General features: G+C 41.1%; 1 protein-coding gene across 1 annotated transcript in view; it reads left to right on the top strand.

The window, feature by feature from the left end:
* Positions 1–232: 232 nt before the first annotated feature.
* The window catches only part of ppm1e (protein phosphatase, Mg2+/Mn2+ dependent, 1E), a gene marked incomplete at both ends in the record, with an annotated part of 36,472 nt that continues 13,474 nt past the window's right edge, over positions 233–23,230 (top strand). Inside the window, one exon of the mRNA XM_079237802.1 lies at positions 233–417. Within this exon, the coding sequence (XP_079093928.1) occupies positions 233–417 (185 nt within the window). The remainder of the gene's footprint in view (positions 418–23,230) is intronic.

The raw sequence follows: 23,230 nt of genomic DNA, 5'->3' as shown, positions 1-23,230 counted from the left end.
CCGGAGACGGAGTCCGCGCACCCAGTCCGGCGCCCGCTCCCCACCCCCCTCCGCTCCACCGGTACAGTCCACCTTCATTCAGGTAGTGCGCTCGTGCACCGACAGTCCCAACTAGTTCAGTCCAGAGTACCGACTCTTCTCTTTTTTTTGTTTTTGTTCTTTCTCTCTCAGACGCCGGGAAGTTAAAGCGCACTGACGGGCGCAACTGTCTCTGTCTGCCCGGGAATGAGAGATGATGGCCGGTTCTACAGCAGAGGAGAAAACCTTCCGACGGTTCCTGGAGCTCTTCCTGCGGGAGATGAGAATGCCTCTGCAGGAGAGCGACCCGCCGCCGATGCGCCCCTTGTCGGACCTGGTGACTGAGGACGAGGTGGAGGGGGAATGTCTCGACCTGTGCCTCCAGCACCTCTACAAATAGTTAAGTGACCACTTTTGTTTTTATTTTTATTTAGACGCCGTAGCACGTCGTTGTGTACCGTGTGAGTTGAATGCATTTACAATGAACCACGCAGCTCACACGGTGCGTGTTGTGACCGGTGGAGCCGCGTTGACCCCGACCGGGTCCACGTCGGAGATAAGACGGGCTGCCTCACGCCATGCGGGGTGTGTCTGACACCAAGTTTTAGACTTCACTGAAACACGACGAGGAATTACACATAAAGCAGAAGTTAAACGCGACCACGGGGTTGTGTGTGGGGTTATAATAATTTCATAATAATACAAATTAAAATGCGTGCGCAATGCGTCTTTATTTAAAGTACGCCAGCGGTGCTGGAGGTGCATAAAAGGTGAACCCCTGTTTTATTTTTATTTTTGCGTAACAGCACGACGTCACGATGGTGTAGGAGGCGGGAGGAAGACATCGCCATCACCGCTGAGCGCATCTTCATGCGGGCTAAAAATAACCTAACCGGTTATACGTTATTAGCCTCAATCGTTACCGACGCCGAACATTCCCGAAATAATTCCAGCTCATGATATATTTGCAGTGTCTATAACGCACAGAGATTATTAAGAAAAGGATGCACTGTTTATGTTTTTTTTATTAGTTAATCGAGCGAGAGAGAGAGAGAGAGAGAGAGAGAGAGAGAGAGAGAGAGAGAGAGAGAGAGAGAGAGAGAGAGAGAGAGAGAGAGAGAGATGCCTGGCCTGGTTTTTAAAATCCAAAATAGGTGCAGAAACTGTGCTGGGATGAACAAGGTGGAAGGACTCATCTAGGGCACCAAGTGGCGAGGGCGGGTGGGGGGGGGGGGGGGGGGGGGGGGGGGGGGCTGCTGCGCGCATGCACGAATGAAAATGTCTTTTTTTAATGGCCAGTTTGCCACGCAGAGCACCACACACACACACGCTCATATGTAGGACTAGCGAAAAGGTAAGAATGAGCTCCAGCAGGGATGGAGAGCGTATGTTGCTGTCAGGTGGGGTGTTTTTTAAAATATTTTTTTATATGTATTATATACATACTGCGTAGTGAGCTAAAACTGATAACGGCTGGAAGGTCATTGAGGATTCAACGTTCGCACAGCTTCTCCTCCCCCTCAGTTCTGTGCTTACAGCATGCACGCATTCCTGTTGACAGTGGAAGAAATGTAACATATTTTTATGTTTTTGTCTTGAAACATGTTTGGTACATTCAACATAAAAGGTACATTGTGTCCAGTCAGACTCCTATATGTCTCACGTGTATTTAGGTTGTAGAAATGGCTCTTTAATTTAATAGATGTGTGGTTTTGTTTAGCCAGACTGACAACTGAAAGATACAAAGATCCCTCTGAGCAACAGTTGAATAAGAATAGAAGAAAACTGGAGGCTTATAGCGTCAAAATGTGTGCAAATTTTAACAGGAACAGCTTGCGTTTCTCAATAATGCAGCCGATGACAAGCATTAGCATAGAATTGGAATCACAACCTCATCGATCGAACGACCGAGGGGACTGCAGTTAGTTTGCATGCTGAATCCATCTGGTCAGGCTTAAGTAATGTAATTTGTGTCTTGACCAAACAGTTACTGGACGCTACGGCCGTGGGTCAAGACGGCGCATAGTCTGTCTATAAGAAGTCCTGACGTTTTGAAGCTTTGAGTTCAGCGATTTGGCCGTCGCCATCTTGTTTTTTTTGCAACCAGTGAATGGAAGTAACCATATTTGGACTGAGGAGTGACATAGACACGCCGTATACGTCTCTAGTAGAGACCTGTCAATCACCTTGTAGCCCCGCCCTAAAGCATCCCCTGCTTTATGGTGTGTTTGACTCTAAATTACCATAATTTACTAAATGAACATCATGCTGTATTGAAGAAGACTTGAAACTAGAGATTGAGACATACACTCATTTTTACAATGTTTACTGAGTGAATAAAGCAAGAGCGAAGTAGAGTCATTTTCTATAGACTTCTATACAACCAGAGGAGTCACCCCTGGTGAACATTAGAGCGAATGCAGCTTTAACACAGGAAACATAAACTTCTATAGATTCAGAGGAGTCGCCCCCTGGTGGTCAGGAGAGAGAATTCAGCTTTAAGACACTTTAATGTTGGCTTCACTCGGCAGAACCGTAGCTTGCTGCCTGTTCTAAACAGCGAGAAGCGAAACCCGCCCCATGGATGTACTTTACTTGAGTATCAGAGGGAAATGTTGTAATTTTTACTTTATTACATATATCTGTAGTTCAAATTAACAGTTACTTTGCAGGTTAAGAATATACAAACAAAACAAATGATCCATTTGATAGAATATATTAAGGATTAAGAAAATGAATCAGTTAAAATTAGCTCCTCTTCAACCAGCTACGACAAAAAATAATATAGATATTTAAAATATAACATCTTGCAAGGAGGCATCTAGCATAATAAATACTCTCGATAGATTCAACACATTTCATTGATGATGCTTTTGTACTTTTATTTTGTTCTGCTGGACCTTTACTTGTAATGGGGAACATTTTTACACTGTGGCATTGCTACTTTTACTTTTAATTAAAGGATGAGAGTACTTCTTTCACTAGTGGAAATTACAAAAAAATATAGGACAAGCACAAGCGTTTAGCTGTTGAACAAAGCGGAAACAAGGCAGAAACATGTTGTTATTTACTGGAGAATTAGGAGTGGTGTAATATGCTCACTAGGTTGCCTCAGTCAGTTAGATATATAGATAGATATATACTTTATTAATCCCAAGGGGAAATTTGTTGTCGTAGTAGCGCCTTACAATTTGAAGATACAAATAAACACACAAGATTAAATATATAAAGAAGCAACAGGGATGAAAGATATCATAAAAATAGACAAAATAAAATTAAAATAAAGTAAAATATAAATATATATATATATATACACAATACAATATAATACAAATAACTGGAATGAAATATATGTACAGCTGCATAGTGTATTCATTAATTTAGCAAATTAAATGTAAACAATAGATAGTGCAAAAGGCAAATTATGTATGTGAAGTGTAATAAGCATACACGTGTACAGTGATAATTAATCCACAGAGGATCTAGCAAGTCGTATTGCCGTCGGCAGGAATGTTCTCCTGTAACGGTCCTTGTTGCAGTGGAGCGCGAGGAATCTCTTGGAGAAAGTGCTCCACTGGCCCTGCAGCAGGTGGTGGAGAGGGTGGTCCAGGTTGTCCAATATGGACAAAAGTTTCTTCAGCGTCCTCCTCTCCACCACCTGTTCCAGATACTCCAGATTACAGCCAATGATGGAGCCGGCCTTCTTAACTAGCTTGTTAAGTTTGTTGGTGTCACCGGCTCCTATGCTGCTCCCCCAGCAGACAATGGTGAAGTACAGGGCACTGGTTAAAATGGAGTCGGTCCAATCTGGCTTCGTCATTAGCCAAAATAACTGTTGCTCACCCCCTAAGTAAAAGTCTCATGCAGTACATTTGGCTTGTTGGAGTCCATGAATCAGTCTCTGGCCGCAGTCCATGGAGCACTTTATCTTACGAGAGCCCACCAGGAGCTCCAGCTGCTCTCAATGTCAAAAAGGGCACTCACTTTTGCTGCTTTATGTACACAAAAATACACAATTTTTGAGCTTCGGGATTTTGATATGATCCAAAATATCACGATCTGAATAGTCCACACTCAAGTGACATGAATCTTGCGCTTTCAATCTTGCAGTGTGACATTTTTATTGCAGAGTAATAAAAAAAAAAGGCAGCAGGCAGATGGAAATAAACGTCAGGCAGTTTACGCGGCGGATCGCCGTTTGTTTCCTGACCGACAATCAACTTTGGCTTTCTTCTTTTATCCGTGAGCACGATTCACCCGTTGCTAAGCCCCGCCCCCTGCAGCTACTCAGTCAAGCTGTCAGGGCTTTGAATATGCATGAATATTTAATTTCTATATAAAAAAAGGCCATTTCAGATATGTGTTTGAAGGATATCTATCAGAAGGTTAAAGTGGTTAATCAGTGAAAACAGGTTAGAAAGATAAAGATAGAAGCTAAAACGTAAAAGTGAACTATCACATCAACGTGGCGATCAAGACAGAAGACAATGAAGTTTGTTCCTGTGGAGTCGGGTAGGTGTTTATTCACTGTTACAATCATTAAAAAGCTAAAGCAGCATGTGTAGCTACATTCAGTAGCTAGTGTAGCATAGATGTGCTAATGTACTCTGCTAACATTAGCATCAGAGGGTTTTTATGTAGAAATATAACATTTTAGAATCGTGTATCTCCTTCTAATCTCTCTGGGTAACGAGTATCACTGTTACACAATGTTTAATCACGACGAGCTCCAAATCCACTAAACCGGCCTGAACATTAAGAACATCTGGAGCGGTTGTCTGTGCAGCAGAGATGCTATGTGATATTAAAAAGGATCGCATGGAAGTCTGAGGTAGTCTGGTCAGAGCTGGACGACGATGTGATTGGCTGGTCTGGCAGGACTTAGCAAAAAGGTAAATTGTTTTAGAACCTTAATGTCGTAGTTATTTACCCCAAAATATTATTATCTCTTGTTATAATTGATTTAGTTTTATAATGACAGTATGGCAACGTGAAAGGGGTCGTCTGCAGCGATGAACTAACAGAAAACCTGGTTTTACGGCTTAAAAGTGTGTTTCGGCTCAATATTTTTATTTTGATGAATTCACATGAATTTTCTCTTGTGCAATCATGTGTTTACAAATCATTACCCCCCGCGCCCCCAACATATTTCCCCCAGTTATTGCAGGTTTAACCGAGTATGTCATCCCAAACCAAACCTTTAACATGGCGGCCGGCTGCCAGTTAAAGCTGCTGTTCTCTGGATGCGTACGTGTCGACGAGGTCTGACACTTCTTTACATTATGTACATCAGTTGCCACGGCAACATCCCAGGCATCCTTGCCCAATAATAATGGTCTTTTTATAGTCGGGTCTGAGCACTGCGGGCTACATGCTGCATGTGACAGTTTTATAACAGTGCTTCAGAAGTACACACTGTTCTTTGGATTTTAATGCTGCTTACTTCTGTCAAACATCAGAGATTTCTCTCGCACTTTGCCTTTAACGTCGCTGTTTGTCTTATTAAAATTGGGCTTCGTTGCAATTACTTATTTATGGCGATTAGTATCTCAAATACTGGGCTGAATACCCAAACTTAACCATCTTTATTTTGTATATCTTATTTTGAGAAGTTAATAATAATCATATTTTTCTACAGACCCTTTAAAAAAACATTATTTAGCAAAAGCCTTTATGAGAGACACAGCGAAGAGATAACTTCCAGCGTGCTTTAATGCTATACTGGCGACAGAAAATGAGCCAAGCAAGTGGATGAAGCATTAAGTTGTTAAATTAAATTGTACTGATTTACTTTTGACAGCGTTTCTCGCCATTTTAGACCATTTTCTTTTTTTTTAGAAACAATCAATAGATTAATGGAAAATATAATCAAAAGATGAATCCATGATGAAAATAATCAATCGCTCAATGTGAGACAACAGTAAAATCCTGCTTTTACCTTAATGCATGAGTAATAATAATCTAATGATAGAATAATAGTAGAACAGTCACCAGGGAAATTGAGATTACATACTTTTAATGAAGTTACATTTTCAATGCAGGATTTTTACTTTCACAGTGTAGTATTAGTACTTTTACTTCCACTGTCATCTAAAAAAGTATTGAGGTTGTCCCAAATAAAACACAGCGGTGAGAAAACCCCGCTGCCGGTGGGCGGATTTAAACAAAAACGACGCGTTCATGACGTCGGATCAGAAGTTTTTTTGTCTTTATGTTGGAGAGAAAACCTGCAGACACGTGGGCATCAGAACTTTTGCTGCGTCTTGAAGCAGTCTGACGGTACGAGTGTGTGTGTGTGTGTGTGTGTGTGTGTGTGTGTGTGTGTGTGTGTGTGTGTGTGTGTGTGTGTGTGTGTATGTGTGTGTGTGTGTGTGTGTGTGTGTGTGTGTGTGTGTGTGTGTGTGGTGGCCAGCATCCTACACGGCTGTCTACTGTAGCGGTGCTGTTGAGAGTAATGATAGTTGGAGGCAGCAACTCTGGTGATTCATCTCAACGTGTCATTAGTTTGTCTCTGGGTTGAACAGCTAATAATAGACTTCTGCAAAAAGAGAGATCCCCTCACTTTGTGTGTGAATGTATGTGTGGACTTGGTGTGCTAGAACGAGTTTGGGGGTGTGAACGCAGCTTGTGTGTGTGTGTGTGTGTGTGTGTGTGTGTGTGTGTGTGTGTGTGTGTGTGTGTGTGTGTGTGTGTGTGTGTGTGTGTGTGTGTGTGCGTGTGTGTGTGTGGTAAAAATGACGCCAGTTAGGTTTTAATCCATTTTGCTCCAGGCAGCTGGGAGTCACATCTGAACAGAAGATGATGCAGTCGACTCCCTTTGAACACTGTGATCTGTGAGTGTGTTGTAATGGAATATTTCCCTGTATCATATCTGTTAAAAAGGAATGAAGTTTCTGAATCAAAGTTGTCTTAAGTCTGTTTATTCCTGCAGGAAGGAAAAGTCTGTCACAGCTGCTGGCGCAGCCTGTAACAGAATTCTCAATGGAGCAACAGTCATCAGCCCATTTTATAACACCATGAGGTCTCCGCCTCCAAACCCCCCAATGAAGGAACCCAGAGTAGCTGAGCCTGTTCGAGAAACATGAACCCCCACTGTTTCCGCCAACAGAACTTACATTCCCCTGTGTCCTGAGAATCAACACCTTATCTGTTTACGACCCCTTCATATACAAATGGAGGAAGATCAACAAGTTCTCTGACCCCAGTACTTTTCCATCTCTTGCCTCGGCCATTTGGTCCCTCACCTCTGAGGGTCATTTAGGGTTCAATTTAGACTCTATTGAACCCACCACATTACGACACTATATTTTCCCATTACAGTGTGGAGGGTTTATTCCCAAGTATGATTACAATCGTGCTGCTGTGTGAACTAGAATTACTGCCTCCGCCAACCAGTCGAGTTGCTCTGATTGAAAGACGGGCATGCTAACCATAGTCACTCTTATCCTCTGTAGGAACATGGGGCTACTCCTCTGGTTGTTTCAGCTGCATTCTCTCTCCTGACCACCAGGGGGCGACTCCTCTGGTTGTATAGAAGTCTATAATTCAAGTCTTCTTCAAAACAGCATGATGTTCATTTAGTAAATGATGGTCCATTTAGAGTCAAATAGACCATAAAACAGGGTGTGCTCTCGTAAACGGCGTCTCTACATCGCTCCTCCGCATTTCAAATATTGGTTTCAAGAAAAAACAAGATTGCGACGACGAAATCGTCGAACTCGAGGCTTCATAACGGGCATGAACCACGGACACAGATTAGGCAAAGCAGAGAAGATTAGAGATAGGAAGCTAAGCCAGAGTCTCACATCTTGTAGCAGAACGACATAATTAAATCACAAATTTGAAGAAATTCACTCAAGGCGTTCCTGAGATCTCGGACGTGAGGTCACTGTGACCTCGACCAATCAGTTCATCCTTGAGTCTCTTTCTAGCTCGGTGATAAACTATGCTTTTTTTTCTAACGCCAAAGGATGAAATTATGGATCATTATGATCATTAAAACCATGAGATACTCTCTTTGATCTTAAAAAGTGCTAACTAGAACTATAGAGGATTCTTCACTTATTCACTTATGTGATTCATCTACATTACATTTAATCTAGCTGATGTTTTTATCCAAAGCGACTTACAATAAGTGCATTCAACCATGAGTACAAACTCAGAACAACAAGAATCAAGAAAGTACAATTTCTTCAAGAAAGTTAAACTACGAAGTGCTATAAGTAAGTGCCATTTAAGTGCTACTTAAGTGCTACTAAGGTGCTACGTTCTTTATTCAAGGTATAGTCGAACACTAGTTTTTAGGACACAAAAACTCACCAAAGGTTCCAAGCAATAATTATTTAATCATCCAAGGGCTTCATATAGAATCCTAAAGGTGGAAACCCTTGAATAACTCTTTCTTCCAAAAAGGAAGTAGTTTCAAAAAGAAACCCTTGAAAAACATGGTTCTCCAGAAGCAAATGGGTTCTAGGAAGACCCTCAGACCCTTCAAACAAGAACCTGTTTGGAAGCCTTTATTCTGAGAGTGTAGCGGGTAATTCCTGCTGAGTTTAATTAGCTTCTCCACACTGAACTTTAACAATCATCTTTGAAAAAACACCCAAAGAGGGAAAATCTTTTGTGAGACTGATGTTCATTCCTCCAGGAGAGTTCAGAGACTTTCTACTCGCCCCAAATCCTGACCAAGATATTTAACGTTTCTTTTAAACAAATAGCTTTTTGCCTCGCGTTGAAGGCGAGGGTGAAACTGGCTCCACAATCACTTAATTTCAGATTTTTAAACGACTCTTAAAAAGCCCCCCGGAGACGATAAGTACAGTAATCATTCTTTTCTTTTTTTTGTTGGCAGACCTATTGTGTGGTAAAAAGGTCTTGTGGGTTTTTATTGTTCAAGGCTGAATTTCCTCCTGGAATGAGTGACACATTAATGCAAGAACGATTTATGTTCTAATTTGACAAATGTGGCTTCCTGATCCGAGACCAGATGATTGCTTGAAGTTTTAAGTTGGTACCTCGTGGAAGTTTTGACTCAACTATGGAACAGTGTTTCTACATCCTGCCGTTGGTTTCACGCTTTTCTTATAGCCGACAGTTACTGACGGTGACGAGCCAACAATCTTTGCGGTGAAAAAGAAGAAAACATGGACGTAAACAAAGCATCATTTAAAATCTTTTTTATGGAAAAGGAAACTCAATAAACAGGTGTTAAAGAGCTCAACAGACAATGTGAACAGTAAACATCGTATTTATTATTTTACTGCACAGGGCACCTTTTAGTTTATTATTTTTTTTATTTGCCAAGTCTAATGTTTACATAGGGGATTTAGGGGTGGACATAAAACTCATGGTTTAGATTAGACCCCGGTTTAAGAGTCCCGGTCCTTTACAAGTTTGGCACAGCGGGAAAATACACCAATATGCATCAGGATCCATTTATTTTCCTTTATTTTCAACAAGCACAGTTCTCTTTCTGCAGACTGAGGTCACATTTTACTCACTGGCAACTTTGGTAAACTATTACACAAAAAAATTGTTTTTACCAAATGTCTGTAGGTCACAATATGCAATTCAACTGAAAAGCATCTATTATGCAATGAAATAGAAAATAGAATAGGTTGCCTTTTTCTCTCAAGTTTCAAGTTATTCAAACTGTTGAGGAAAATGACATTTCCTTAGTCGATTAGTTTTGAGTTTTTGAATGCTTCTTTTTTCACGCTGAATTACTTATTTCCAAAAAACTTATGAGCCCGTTACAGCCCGAGTATCAACCCGAAAGGACGGATGGTTGAGTTGAAATGAAAAAATGCACGAATTTGTTTTTTAAGGAGTGAAACGTCTCAGTAGTCCGAGGTCACTGACACTGTTAGTACTGACTGCTTCTGATGACATGAAGAGGAGTAAGAGGGGGAGTTAAATGACTGCACACACACACACACACACACACACACACACACACACACACACACACACACACACACACACACACACACACACACACACACACACACACACACACACACACACACACAGAGCTGATAGATAATAATTGAGGGAAGAGCCTTTCCAGACCTCATTAAACAGAAACATCTCCTGCAGCTAGGGGGTAGATCCAGCTTCCTCCAGCCCATATGACACACTCAAGTATGTGTACACACACACACACACACACACACACACACACACACACACACACACACACACACACACACACACACACACACAAAAACCAGTAAGTGGTGTTCGAGGAGCTGCAGGTGACAGAGAAAGATGGTTAAACTGCAACATCTTTGCCCTTATTTGGGACTACAGATTTCAATCGATAATTTTTATATCAATAATTAAAATGACGTATTGATGGTTCTGCCCATAAAAACACATTCTAAACACTGTGAATTAAAATGGACGTTGAGGTCAGAAGCTGCAGTTTAACCTTTTTAAGTTTGTTCTATGTCAACTTTCGATGTTTAGTCAATAGTTTATTAATATAATATGAATCTAGTATTTCTATAATCAATTTAATTCAGTTTATTTATATAGCGTCGATATATATAGAAATATTTTTTTAAATAAATGTGCAATATGCTTCAATATATTTGCGTTTGCTGCCTCTATTACAACCAAATACTTTAACGTTATAATACACAACCCAACCTCCCACGGTGGGAACCCTGTTACGCTGAGTTTTATTAAGATGACCAACGTTGTGTTGAACCGTTATCAGTCACGACCTCTGGTTCAAGGTTGAGCGCACGCTGCTTTGTTTGGAACAAGCGAACCTCCTCCAGGGCTCCATCAACGAATGAGGACTTCCCTCAGGCCGGCCTGAAGGAGTAGGATGCTGTACAGTAGAGAGGAAAACACTGTAGCAGCGCTAATGTCCACCTGCCCACACACACACACACGCACACACACACACACACACACACACACACACACACACACACACACACACACACACACACACACACATACTTATCACTCCTAAACTCCAGGGCCCGTATTCACACATATACAGCTGCTGGTGCATTTTGAAAATAACGTGACCATTTCATCTGTGGTAATAAAAGCAGTTCAATTAATGAGCAATAAATCCGCCTTTCAGCCGTAAAATAGCATTAAATCTGATGACAAAACACTCACTGAATAAAGCTGTTGCTGAATAATGATGAAATGCATGATAATTCATGAGAAATAGGGATAAGTGATTTTTTTTTGCAGTGTTTTGTGAGCGCTATGTTGTGATTTTAAGGTTACATCAAGACCTGTGGCTTTTGTTTTAAGAGGCATCAGTGTGTTTGCATGTTTCCTGTAAATAATGACATGATTATTAAGCTAGGGATGTTGTCTCTTATGAACCATTGGAGCTGGCTGCCTTAGTTACAGAGGAACTGGGTTTGTATCCCTCACTTACCAATGGAATATGAATCGCTTCCCACTTGTGCACCACTATTGTCTATATTTATGATTCTGTGACAGAGAAATGGTCCCATGTACTAACATTAATCACAAATCACTGTTGTCCCTTAAGACAAAAAGGAAGACTGTAGTGACGGTGGCTTTTAGAAAGTTTCCTAAGCAGAGGAGAAAAATCCAGCCCAAACACAAATTGCATAATAAAATACACTTTTGGAATATCTTTTCTAATCCATAACCCGGCCGATCTGAATGACTAATAGAGAACAGCAGTGTAATAAAACAACGGATCATAATACAACGGTTACTCCTCATTTTTCGTGCGTTTTCCAACTAATTTCCGCTCGTCGCATGAATACAGTCCTTTCAAAATAAACCTCCGTCTTCACAGGAAACAACTTTTTCAAGTTAAGAGGTAATAAATTAAGAGAGAAGTATAGTCACTTTCTTATAGACTTCTATACAAGCATAGGTGTCTCCCCCTGGTGGAAAGTAGAGAGAATGCAGCTTTAACACGTGAAGCATAGACTTCTATACAACCAGAGGAGTCATCCCCTGGTGGTCAAGTGAGAGAATGCAGTTTTAACACATGAAGCATAGGCTTCTATACAACCAGAGGAAACGCCCCCTGGTGGAAAGTAGAGAGAATGCAGCTTTAACACATGAAGCATAGACTTATATACAACCAGAGGAGTCGCCCCCTGGTGGCCAGTAAAGAGAATGCCGGTTGAATGCTCTTCAGCACTGGCTTTATGTGTCAGACCAGGAGGTTGTCGCCTGGTTGTGGTTTAATCTCGTCCCTGCTCAATCATAAACGTAATGAATTGTCATTGTTAAGCGTCTTTGAGCATTTGGAAAAGCGCTATATAAATTAAAAAGTATTATTGTTGACAGGTTTTTGGGAATCTGAGGGTGTGATGGTGTTTCCCTGATGCTTAAGTAATCCTTTTGGGACATTTTATGCCTTTTATTAGTAGAAAAATGACAGAAGATGAGAGGGGAGTAAGACAAATACACGCAACAAAGGCCTCCAACGTTGGAGTGGATCCTCAAGCTCTCTAATAAACTAATAAAAAAAGGTCTTTTAGCCTTCAACCAGCTGGATGCCGTTGTATTCACTGAGCTTTGCTCTCAAGTACATCTGACAATATGTTCCCCGTTCTCTGCTTTAACTAGAACATCAAAAGGTCACGGCCACAGACGCCAACCCAGCACATACTTTAGCAGCAATGTCACAGAGGGACGCACTGTGTGTTTGTAGGAAACACACAAAGATGATCCAGAATACAGCCAAGCTCAAAACGGGCTTCATCCGGGAGATGGTTTTGTCACTTCGCAGCAGACAAATCAGAAGTCCCACATGTACCGTCTCGGATTGAAGTGACCTCCTTTTTGAGCTGAACTACTTTCAAAAGACTACGGATACAGCTCTTCGTCACAATCACTGTCACAATTTACAAAAAATACAACAAGAAAAACCAAACGCGAGACACCGCTCTTGTGAAAGTGGCCTCTCCCACACACACACAAAAAGACAAAACATGACAGCGAGCAGACGAAGCTTTCAATGAAAAGGTTGACATACGCTCTGGCACAGAGGTTTTTTTTTTCACGCCACCATCTGTCTGTCCGCTGGCTTCTCGCTGTTTAATCAGAGCAATATGAAGCCAGGAGAGCTGATCCCTCTGGAGATATACATCCTCTGAGGCTTCCGGGAAGTAACTGTAGGGTTTTCTAGAGCACCTCTGAAAATTGAGGCTACTTGAGCCAAAGTCAGCCGTTTGTTTTTTTCGTGACTTTGAGGCATCCTCTCTTAGAAAAACACGAGTCTGAACCCATCTATCCTCGTCCGGTCATCCTTTAAAGAACTATCCTCTCCTCTCTTGCCTCCGAGCTCCGGTCCAGCGCTATCCAAGCCTTTGAAATTAGTTGCGGGAGTAATCCCTTAATCAGAGTGTCTCGCTGGGATTACCACAGAGGCCTCAGCGACTGCCCTCCACCGCCGCTGGCAACTGTTGAGCCGGCAGTATTTGATTTACATCCTTTCGACAAGTAGAGCCGTGAAACAATTGTGATAAACAGCAGCAGCGTTTCCTTTCAATCTGCAAGCTAATTCTAAAAAGGAGCTGTATTTAACATTCAAAGCATTAATATAATGTCAAACATCTATTTGGTAGTAAACAAAACAAATTAACTTGGCTATCTAACCCTCTAAGAGAGGTTAAAAGACATTTGTTTGGCCAAGTTTCGTATTGGCCACATAAGAAGACGAGCATTCCCACGTTATGGAAATATCCGATAAGATGGCCGTAGAAACAGCTGGTCAGTGAAAATGTAAACTACGTCAGAGTTTGGTTTGGCAAAAGTTGTTCTGTAATCCATTTAGCGGATCATCTCCAATCATCTCCAATGTTTTTTAGCTCGCTCCAGGCATTTTTGCAGCGTTTTTGATGTAAAAAGTGGACCCTATCTTGGATTATGGCCATCGCCATTATGGCCGTTGCCATGTTTGTAGTTTTTTTTCGCAAAACCAATGGACAGAAGGGATCATATTTGGAATGTGAAGGAGCTCTGATAGACAATCACCTTGTAGCCCCGCTCCTAAAGCATCCCATGCTTTATGGTCTGTTTGACTCTAAATGACGATAATTTACTAAATAAACATCATGCTGATTGAGACATAAACTCATGTTTACGATGTTTACTGAGGGAATAAATCAAGAAAGAACTAGAGTCATTTTCTATAGACTTCTATACAACCAGAGGAGTCGCCCCCTGGTGGTCAGTGGAGAGAATGCAGCTTTATTAACACAAGAAGCATATACTTCTATACAACCAGAGGAGTCACCCCCTGGTGGTCAGGAGAAAGAATGGAGCTTTAACACAGGACGCATATACTTCTATCCAACCGGAGGAGAGAATGCAGGTTTAAGACACTTCCGCATTGGCTTCACTCAGCAGAACCGGAGGTTGCCGCCTGATTGTTCTCCCCTCCGGTGGACGTGGCCTCTGTCTCTATATCCTCCTAACTGGGGATTTCAATCTGTCCCTGCATGCACCGGGGAGAGTGCAGAGCTTTTTAAGAGGAAAGCCAGAGCACCCAGGAGCAGACCATGCATATACAGGGAGAACATGCAAACCCCACACAAGAGACAGGAAACTACAGCCCTCCTATAATATGCTACAAGCCGGCTATACAAAGTACCAATAATGTTGCACAAGATATTGTAATATATTGACTGCTTTTAACAAAAACAAACTGTAATGATTGGAGGATCAGCAGCGGCTCACATTGACGTCTCTAAAACAGGCGCCTTAATTAATTCCAACTCTGGAGAGGCCCCATTTTTGGAAGTGCAATGACCTTGAAAAGTGTGCAGTGTCCTGCTTTCCCTCCTCCAGCGTTATGGATCGACACTTTTTTCTCGGGAGCCGTCTTCCTGTTCACACAAGGTGCCCATCACTCAAACGATGAGTCACATGTTTGTGGAGCTCAATGCAAAGCAGTCCGGGACCTGTTGAGCTGAAAGCAGCCGCACAAAGTGTTCTTAATTTTTATTTTTTATTTGTTCCAGTTCGGTACGTCTCTGTTCTGTGTTTTGTATTAAAATCTATTTTTACGTTTCATTCTTTCCGGCACCTGGAGAAAGTGTGATCTTATTGTTTCATCAATGCGATTTAATAACTTGAATTTAATACATTTTAGGCTTTGTTTTCATAATAATAATAATAATAATAATAAGTTTATATAAGGAACAAGGGTCATGAATAACATTTTAGCAAATCAATGGCTGTGTAATTTAAATAGTTTATTATTTAACGTTTATTTTAACAGTATTTCTTTTGACAGTATTGACAACACACTCATAACTAGCAGTGGTCGTTAAATGGAAACAATTTACTCTTCATTATTATCTTTATTATCGGCAAGTCTGTCAAACTAAGTTTCATGATTAATGTTTGAATCGTTTAATCTGAAAGAGAGAAAAACTTGTTTGAGTTATAATATAAATGATTAGCGGATGGAGAGGATGGCTTTATAAATGGCTTAAATATTGATAAGAAAATATTTTAAAAAATGCATCGTGAACGTCCACAGCTAGTTTTAGGGACATGGAAAAATGTGATTAACAAAGTTGTGAGCCTTATTTGTTAAGAAAATAGTAAAACATATATATATGTATATATATATATATATATATATATATATATATATATATATATATATATATATATATATATATATATATATATATATTTGTTTATCTGTTAGTGTCTGAGACTCTCTTTCAAACACTCAAACCAACATAGGCAAAACTAAGACGGTTTTGATGAGTTTTATTGTTTCGTGTGTTACACGACAATCGGAGGAAAAATGCCTGCTGTTTGCTGGCTAGAGCATATTTACTGCATGTTTTGCACGTGAATAAATTATAATAGTTGTCCAAATCCCTGTTGTTTTATTTATCATACACACACTTTAACATGCGTCACTAAGCACTGCGCTGGAAAAGGGAGTCGTTTCTCATCCCGTCACCACTGAGGAGCCATTTTGTTTGTAACCGCTCTCACTGAAGATAAAAGCCAGATGTTCGGGGATGTTTTTGTTCCAGGTCTGTTGAGTAGAAAGTATCGGTGGACAGTAACACAAAGTGACCTTCGGGAAGAACCGTGAGGGCGTGTATAAAAAGGAAAAATAATCAGTGATAAAAAAACACGACGACCCTCTTTTATCGGCTCAATCTTATCTTTTTATCTTGTGTCATAATTTGGCAATTTAAAAAAAATAAAAAAACCAGCGGCAGAGTTGACATGTTTTTTATATTCAAGGTTTTACTGTCTTACACAGGGAACACTGTTTTAGTATTACAGGAAAAAAGTATTAAACAGATATACAAATATTTTAATTATAAGAGGAAAAAACATATATATATATATATATATATATATATATATATATATATATATATATATATATATCAGTAGCACAAAAGGAAGAAATAAATGCTGTTTAAAGGGAATATATGTGTGTATAAAAAGAAAGACACTGATCAGCCACACACTGCATACTGCAGGCTATTTTAGTCCACTACTGAATGGCGCGAGTGTTACTTTTTCTTATACATATATACACATATCAGCTTATATTATCACTCTAACAACTTCATTCACACTGGCGACATTCTGCACATTCACACAACTCTCATTCTCACAGGCTACAGGTGGTTACTACGGTGTTTCCCTGATTTCCCCGGCATTCTCTATGGCCAGCCCACCCCTTGTCCACATCATCAAGAACCAGTCACATTTAGTTATATCATGACAAAACAAAACAACCCAAAACTGCGGCACAAAAACATCGCACACTCACGAGCAACAATCATAATTAAAACAGCACCATACGCGCGGACATTGCAGTCACATTTAGTTATAACAAAACAGTCCAACAAAACTGCAACACTGCAGACACAAGACATCTCCGGCGCAGCTGCTGGCACCGTGGTGAGGGGAGAGGCTGTGTGAAGCTGCCGCACCGTGGCCGCTGCAGCACGAGTAGCAGCTGCTGCCCTGCACACTATTTGAATTCTAGTAAACAACACGGGAAATTCAGCACAAATATAAAAAGTGTTGTCAGCGTTAGGTGCAGCAGCTAGCTCCCCGACAACCACCAAAGGTAGCGGGAACAGCCCCGGCTCGAACAACAGCGCCATGGCTGTTTATGATTAAATACGACTGCAGATGTATAAACATACACAACAACCAGCAGTTGACTCACTACATGCCCGTAACCCTCTGTGCAAAAGGCGTCATCAGTTAATCCACCAGCAATTTCCGTTTCTCAGGCTTCAGCCTGAGCTTCAAGGTAGCTTCTTGGTTCTAGGTAGAAGCCCTAGGTGCCCCACTGACCAATCACAGCGCATGTTAATGGTCACGCGGGCCCTGTGACGAATCAGACGTCCAGACATTCTAGAAGGCCAATTCATATAGTTTAAACAGGCTACTCTTCCACAGAGAAAGAGAGGTGAAATGTGATTGGATAAGAATGTTGTTAACCAGCACCCAAGCCGAGCCATACCAGAGGCCTGAAGCAGAGGAACAGATGAAGACATGAGCTGTGCAATGACAAAATAAGCTAATAGGGAAAAATAATTATAATACATGTAGTGTAATTGTGAAAAAAAATGTTGTTATAAAATAGCTATAACTTTGTGATTCTGTTTAGGCCAGCAGAGACGGCCCGCCACTGGCTTTGTGCATGCGCGATAAATGTTAAATCTGGACTTAGAGACTGCAGCGCGAGGCCCCTGTGAGACTGACCGTCTTTGAATGCTCTGTGCTCGCTGTGGACAGAAACTACATAACAATACGTGCTTCAGTCTGTTGGCAACAAGCCGGTCGCTGAGGCTGCGGAAGCACGCGCGCACTTACGTAAATCGCCTTCAAAGTAAAAGCAGTGCCGTTGTATTGCATTTATGGCGTGCATCTTATTTGTTTCTTTTTCTTTTTTGATTGACCTAACGCGGGCCGGACTGAGAGAGCCATAAGATGCCCAGGTCTGAACTGAAAATAGTTTGCTGCGTTTTCGCATTTTTAACGTGTTAACGTGCCCAGCTCTAATTTATATATACATATATATATATATATATATATATATATATATATATATATATATATATATATATATATATATATATATCTTCAGTATTACTCTTAAATGTGAATAAAGCTGATTGGGCTGAGCATTAAAGTCAGAGTCTAAAACACTGAAAGATTACATAAGAAATGAGCTGCTTAACAGTAACATTTTTTTCTAGTATTTTAAGTATGGATTTAAAATGTAGTTGTTCAGCATTTCGAGGTCAAGGTGACAGCTATTTCCTGCCAGAGGTTCACAATTAACCGGCATTTTCATCCTCAAGCAATTTAATACTCCGTTTAAACCAGATGGTCGGGATCGGGTCAGCGCATTGAGCCTTGAAGTGACGATTCTTTTGGACAGCCGTGAAGGACATCTTTCAGGAGGATATCAAGGTGTTGATAAATGATAAATGAGTCAATTACACAGGAGATGTTTGGCTGTTTTCCTCCAACGTGGCTGCAGCAGAGAGGATGCTCAGTAGAGGTGTTCAGGTCAAAGATGAGGATCTTCTTTATTATTTATTTATGTCAAATAATCCCAAGAAAAAGAACAATACATATTGTATCCTTGCAACATATTTTCTGTGATGAAAAGAAACAAAAAATTGTCAACACAATCCCTTTTTACTCCTGTTAAGTAGAATTGGTTAAAAACTACATTTCCCATCTGTGAAGGAAAATCCTTAGTCAAAAGACTGATGCTCATAACATAAACCTATAGTATTTTTGCAATGTATCCTCACACAAAATGAATCCTCATTTTCCACGCGTTTTCCAACAAATGTCCCGCAATGCGTGTCAAATTACGTTCGTTACACGGAAACAGTCTTAAAATAAAAGTATTATGAAAGTTACGTGACGATAAAATCAACGTTGACATGAACAGCGGCCTCCTGGGTGAAAGTCCGATGTTTGTTGACACATCCACCGCCACCCTCTGGGGGTTTTCTTTATACTCCCTGGTTCATAATTACAAGAATCACGTAAGAATTGATTTTGTGGGATATCTACAGATTATACCACATGTATTTTCGTAGGTGTAGCTACGAACGCTGTACGAGACCAGCCTGACCGTTTTAAAGGAGAGCCCGGCTAGCTGTTTCCAGTGTTTATGCTAAGCTAATCACACCTGCTTAAGACAGAGGCATCAACAAAAAACATAAAACTTTTCCTTTAAAGCACAGGAACATAATATGGAAACAGTAAGCATGCATTGGGTGAAAATTGGGTGACTTTTGGATTTAATTTAGCTGAAGTTTCAGTAATCATGTGAAACTGGTTCAATGAAAAAAAGGAGCTCCCGGAGATACGGTTCAGGTCAGGGCACGATGGGGCTCTCTCCAATCCTTCAGTGATCCAGCTGGTGGATTACATAATACCGCCTCAAGGCTTTTGTGCGGAGCAGCGCTGGGCCCGCTCACTAACCTCTCAGGGAATCACATGCAACTTTTCCGCTCCATCCGTGTGGAGGCCGGAGGCTTTTTTATCAGGAAACCGACACCACAGCAGACACACAACGGTTTAAAAAAAACACGACACATGCAGAGCTTTAACGCCTCGTGTTGCGGAGCGTTGCCTCTCCAGCTGCTACGAAGCCTTGTTGAGGTACACTCATAGATGCACTGCAGGTTTTCTTCTTCTCTTTTCATGACAGATTAGACGCGCCTCTCTGCAGCCGACGTCGTGCACTTTGTCGTTAAGTGGAGCTTGCATGCAGCAGCGCTCCATCATTCATCCATCACAAATAAGTACAAAAATAAACCTCCAAAAAGGAGTACTTAAGGTTGCAACTGCTGAGAGGGCAGAACACACTTCTTTCTTCTTCTTTGTCGTTCCGAAATCAGTGTTTACTGAAGACAAGCTGGTGATACGGTCAGTGAGACACAGATGAGGAGGAAGTACTCACAGCATTTACCTAAGTAAAAGTACTGCATTGAAAGATGTTCGGTACACGTACTCTATGTCAGTACTATCAAGAACATGTAGTTTTTAAAGTATGAACATTTATGTGACTGTTTTATGCTTTTATGTAGTATGTGTTTTAGTATGTGTCAAAAATTACAATACAATAAGTAAAACCACAATCTAATATACAAAACAGAAAGACTGAAAAGGTATAGGTAGAAGCATAATGCTTATATATTCCTATCCTAAATTCCTATCACTTAAATTAAATCAGATAATTAATTCGATAAAGAAAAGAAATAAAAGAAGAAAAAAGAAAAAATATATACATACATTTCATTCACACTTCAACCCTCATAAATATATTTTTTGAAAACCCCAAATGAGTTGAGTTGTTAGCGTTGTTCCATAATTGAACTCCTACAATAGAAATACATCTTCTTTTAATCCCTTTAAAAAAAATAAAAAAAAACTTAATCCGGGAGATTATATTAGATTCTGTGGGTACGTAACTTTTAGGAGACCAGGCTGTCAGATGTGTTGGTGCTGAATGTTTGTGATGAACTGAAGTGTTTCCTTTATTTTTTGAGAAAATCCTTCTTCTTCTTGTTTTAAATAAACTCAAGAGCCTCTTGAATCAGCTGGAAAATAGATTGTCAAAATCAGTTACGTGATACGAGGTTCTCTCAGGACAGCGACGTTACAAACACACGATGCATCAGTGTAGATTAAACTAGCCAACAGGATGTAAAGGAGGCAAATATTACATACACATTAATGCAGAAGTGATATTAATCTAAGATTGTACTCTTGGTTGAAGAAGCATCAGTGAATTAGCGAACCATCTGATACCAGAAAGTCAAGCAACAGACTAAAGCGCCACATGGTGTGTGTGTGTGTGTGTGTGTGTGTGTGTGTGTGTGTGTGTGTGTGTGTGTGTGTGTGTGTGTGTGTGTGTGTGTGTGTGTGAGTGTGTGTGTGGGAGTGGACCAAATTAATTCATCAAAGTCACTTGAAAGCCATCTTCGGGGTGATGCAGCAGTAAAATGCGATGATGTACTGGCGCTCTCTGTGTTATGTAATCCTGCTCTGCCCTGTTGAGAATACTGTGCTCACGTAACAGCGGCCGTTAGAAACACACTGGCTTTTCTTCCCGATAAAATGGAATTTAAAAAAAAGAATAAATATGCTAAGTAGCCGGAGGATTTCCCCCTTCAGGATCGGGGGACGTCTCACCTCCTCTGGAGCTCAGAGAGGCTCAATATTGAGAATAATGAAGAGGGAGCTCGGCTCGCTCTGTGTGTTTGACAACAGGACGACTGACACCATTAACTGTCAGTCACTTGCCTCTGTGTTGCTATGGAAACAACCTTGTTGCTCCACGCCGGGGCTAATTCTGTTCAAAAAGAACAAGCTTGTAGAAAGGAAGAAAAAAAACATGGCCGCGTGCATGAGTCATCTGCTAACACATACACTCTCTATCAAAGCCTCGCTGCACGATTATCGTACAGCTGAACGCGGGAGGACAAAAGCGTCCGACTGTGGCGTGAGGAGGCAGGAGGATGAGGAGGGAGGAGGCGAGAAGAGAAGGGAGGAGGTGAGAGGAGAAGGGAGGAGAAGAGAAGGGAGGAGGCAGGAGGAGGCGGGCAGAGGTGGGAGGAGAAGGGAAGAGAAGGGAAGAGGTGAGAGGAGGCATAAGGAGAAGGGAGGAGGCGAGAGGAGAAGGGAGGAGAAGGGAAGTGGCAGGAGGAGGCGAAAGGAGAGGGTAGGAGAAGGGAGGAGGCAGGAGGAGAAGGGAGGAAAAGGGAAGTGAAGGGCGGAGGCGAGAGGTGTCAGGAGAAGGGAGGAGGCAGGAGGAAGCGAGAGGAGAGGGTAGGAGAAGGGAGGAGGCGGGAGGAGAAGGGAAGTGAAGGGCGGAGGCGAGAGGAGGCGTCAGGAGAAGGGAGGAGAAGGGAGGAGAAGGGAAGAGAAGGGAAGAGACGGACGCAGGCGAGAGGAGGCGGGAGGAGAAGGGAGGAGGCAGGAAGCAACTCCGACTCCAAACGTGTCAAAGGTCAAAGCTCAATCGGCCAGGTTGTTGTGAGAATTAGACTGGAGGGTTATTAATGAACAATTCTGATCCTCGAGTCAGTGTGAAGGTTTTCTCTATTTTACATCAATGTTTAACCGTTCACGCTTGTACAAAATATTCATATTCATATTTGTGCACAATACTGCTGTTGCCTTTCAACGTGGAAGTCCTGGTTGATTTAGAATTTTAATTGGATTGAAAACAAAGGAATTGTGCTCAAAGGGGAGCAGTCTGGAGTCTCCAAACCAACGAGCTGTTTTTCGGAATTGTGTGCACCGATTTTTTATTTTTAATCAGGAAACGTCGCCACAGAGAGAAACCCAGTTTCGGAAAACAGCAAATTGTAATACTTTCATTGGTGGACTGTGGGCTCAATGGACTTTTGTACGAAGCCTTTCTCGTCTTCCGACCACTCAAAGCGCTTTAACGGCACTTGTCATTCACCCATTCACACACTGATGGCAGCCAGGGAGCAAGGTGCCACCTGTCTACCAGCCAATTACCAATTCCCCCCACACACACAGGACCTCAGGGGACATCAACATGCACTGAACAGACATTAATACACATTGAAAGCCTTCGAGGTTGACTCCCTTTGAGGTCTTAAAAGCTGTTGACATATTAATGAATAAATATTATAAATATGACTTACTAACTACTTCCCATTTACATGCAACCGTGCATTCTCAGACGCCCCAATGCTGCACAATAGCATACATTTCCTTCATCATGTCTAAAAGTAGGAGAGTTTCTCCTTCCGACCAGATTTTTTTTTTATGACGCTGCTTTCCTATTTACGGTATATTGAATTTAAAATTCTGCTCAAACCAGAATATTTTCAGTATATCCCATGTCTTCTTATGAAAATGCTACATTCATTATGAAAATATTCAGACTATTCAGACTATCTAAAAACACGACCGCTATCAAATATGGAATATTGTTTTATAATAATAGTAATAATAATAATGGAATATTAGTGTGCATGTAAACATAGCAATCATATACAGAATATCTTTTGGTTTTTTGACATCTGTTTTGTCAACGAAACCGCATGAATCACCCGATAATCTTTTTTGATGAGACCAGATCAAACTTTATTGTGGAAACACGAGTACGGAGATGATGAAATGCAGTTTAGCACCTAAGGCGTCTGATGTACACCAGGGAAGTAATTAAGAT

The sequence above is a fragment of the Taurulus bubalis genome (assembly GCF_910589615.1).
Source record: "Taurulus bubalis genome assembly, chromosome: 2".
Taxonomy (NCBI): domain Eukaryota; kingdom Metazoa; phylum Chordata; class Actinopteri; order Perciformes; family Cottidae; genus Taurulus; species Taurulus bubalis.
This window is presented reverse-complemented; position numbering and strand designations above follow the sequence as displayed.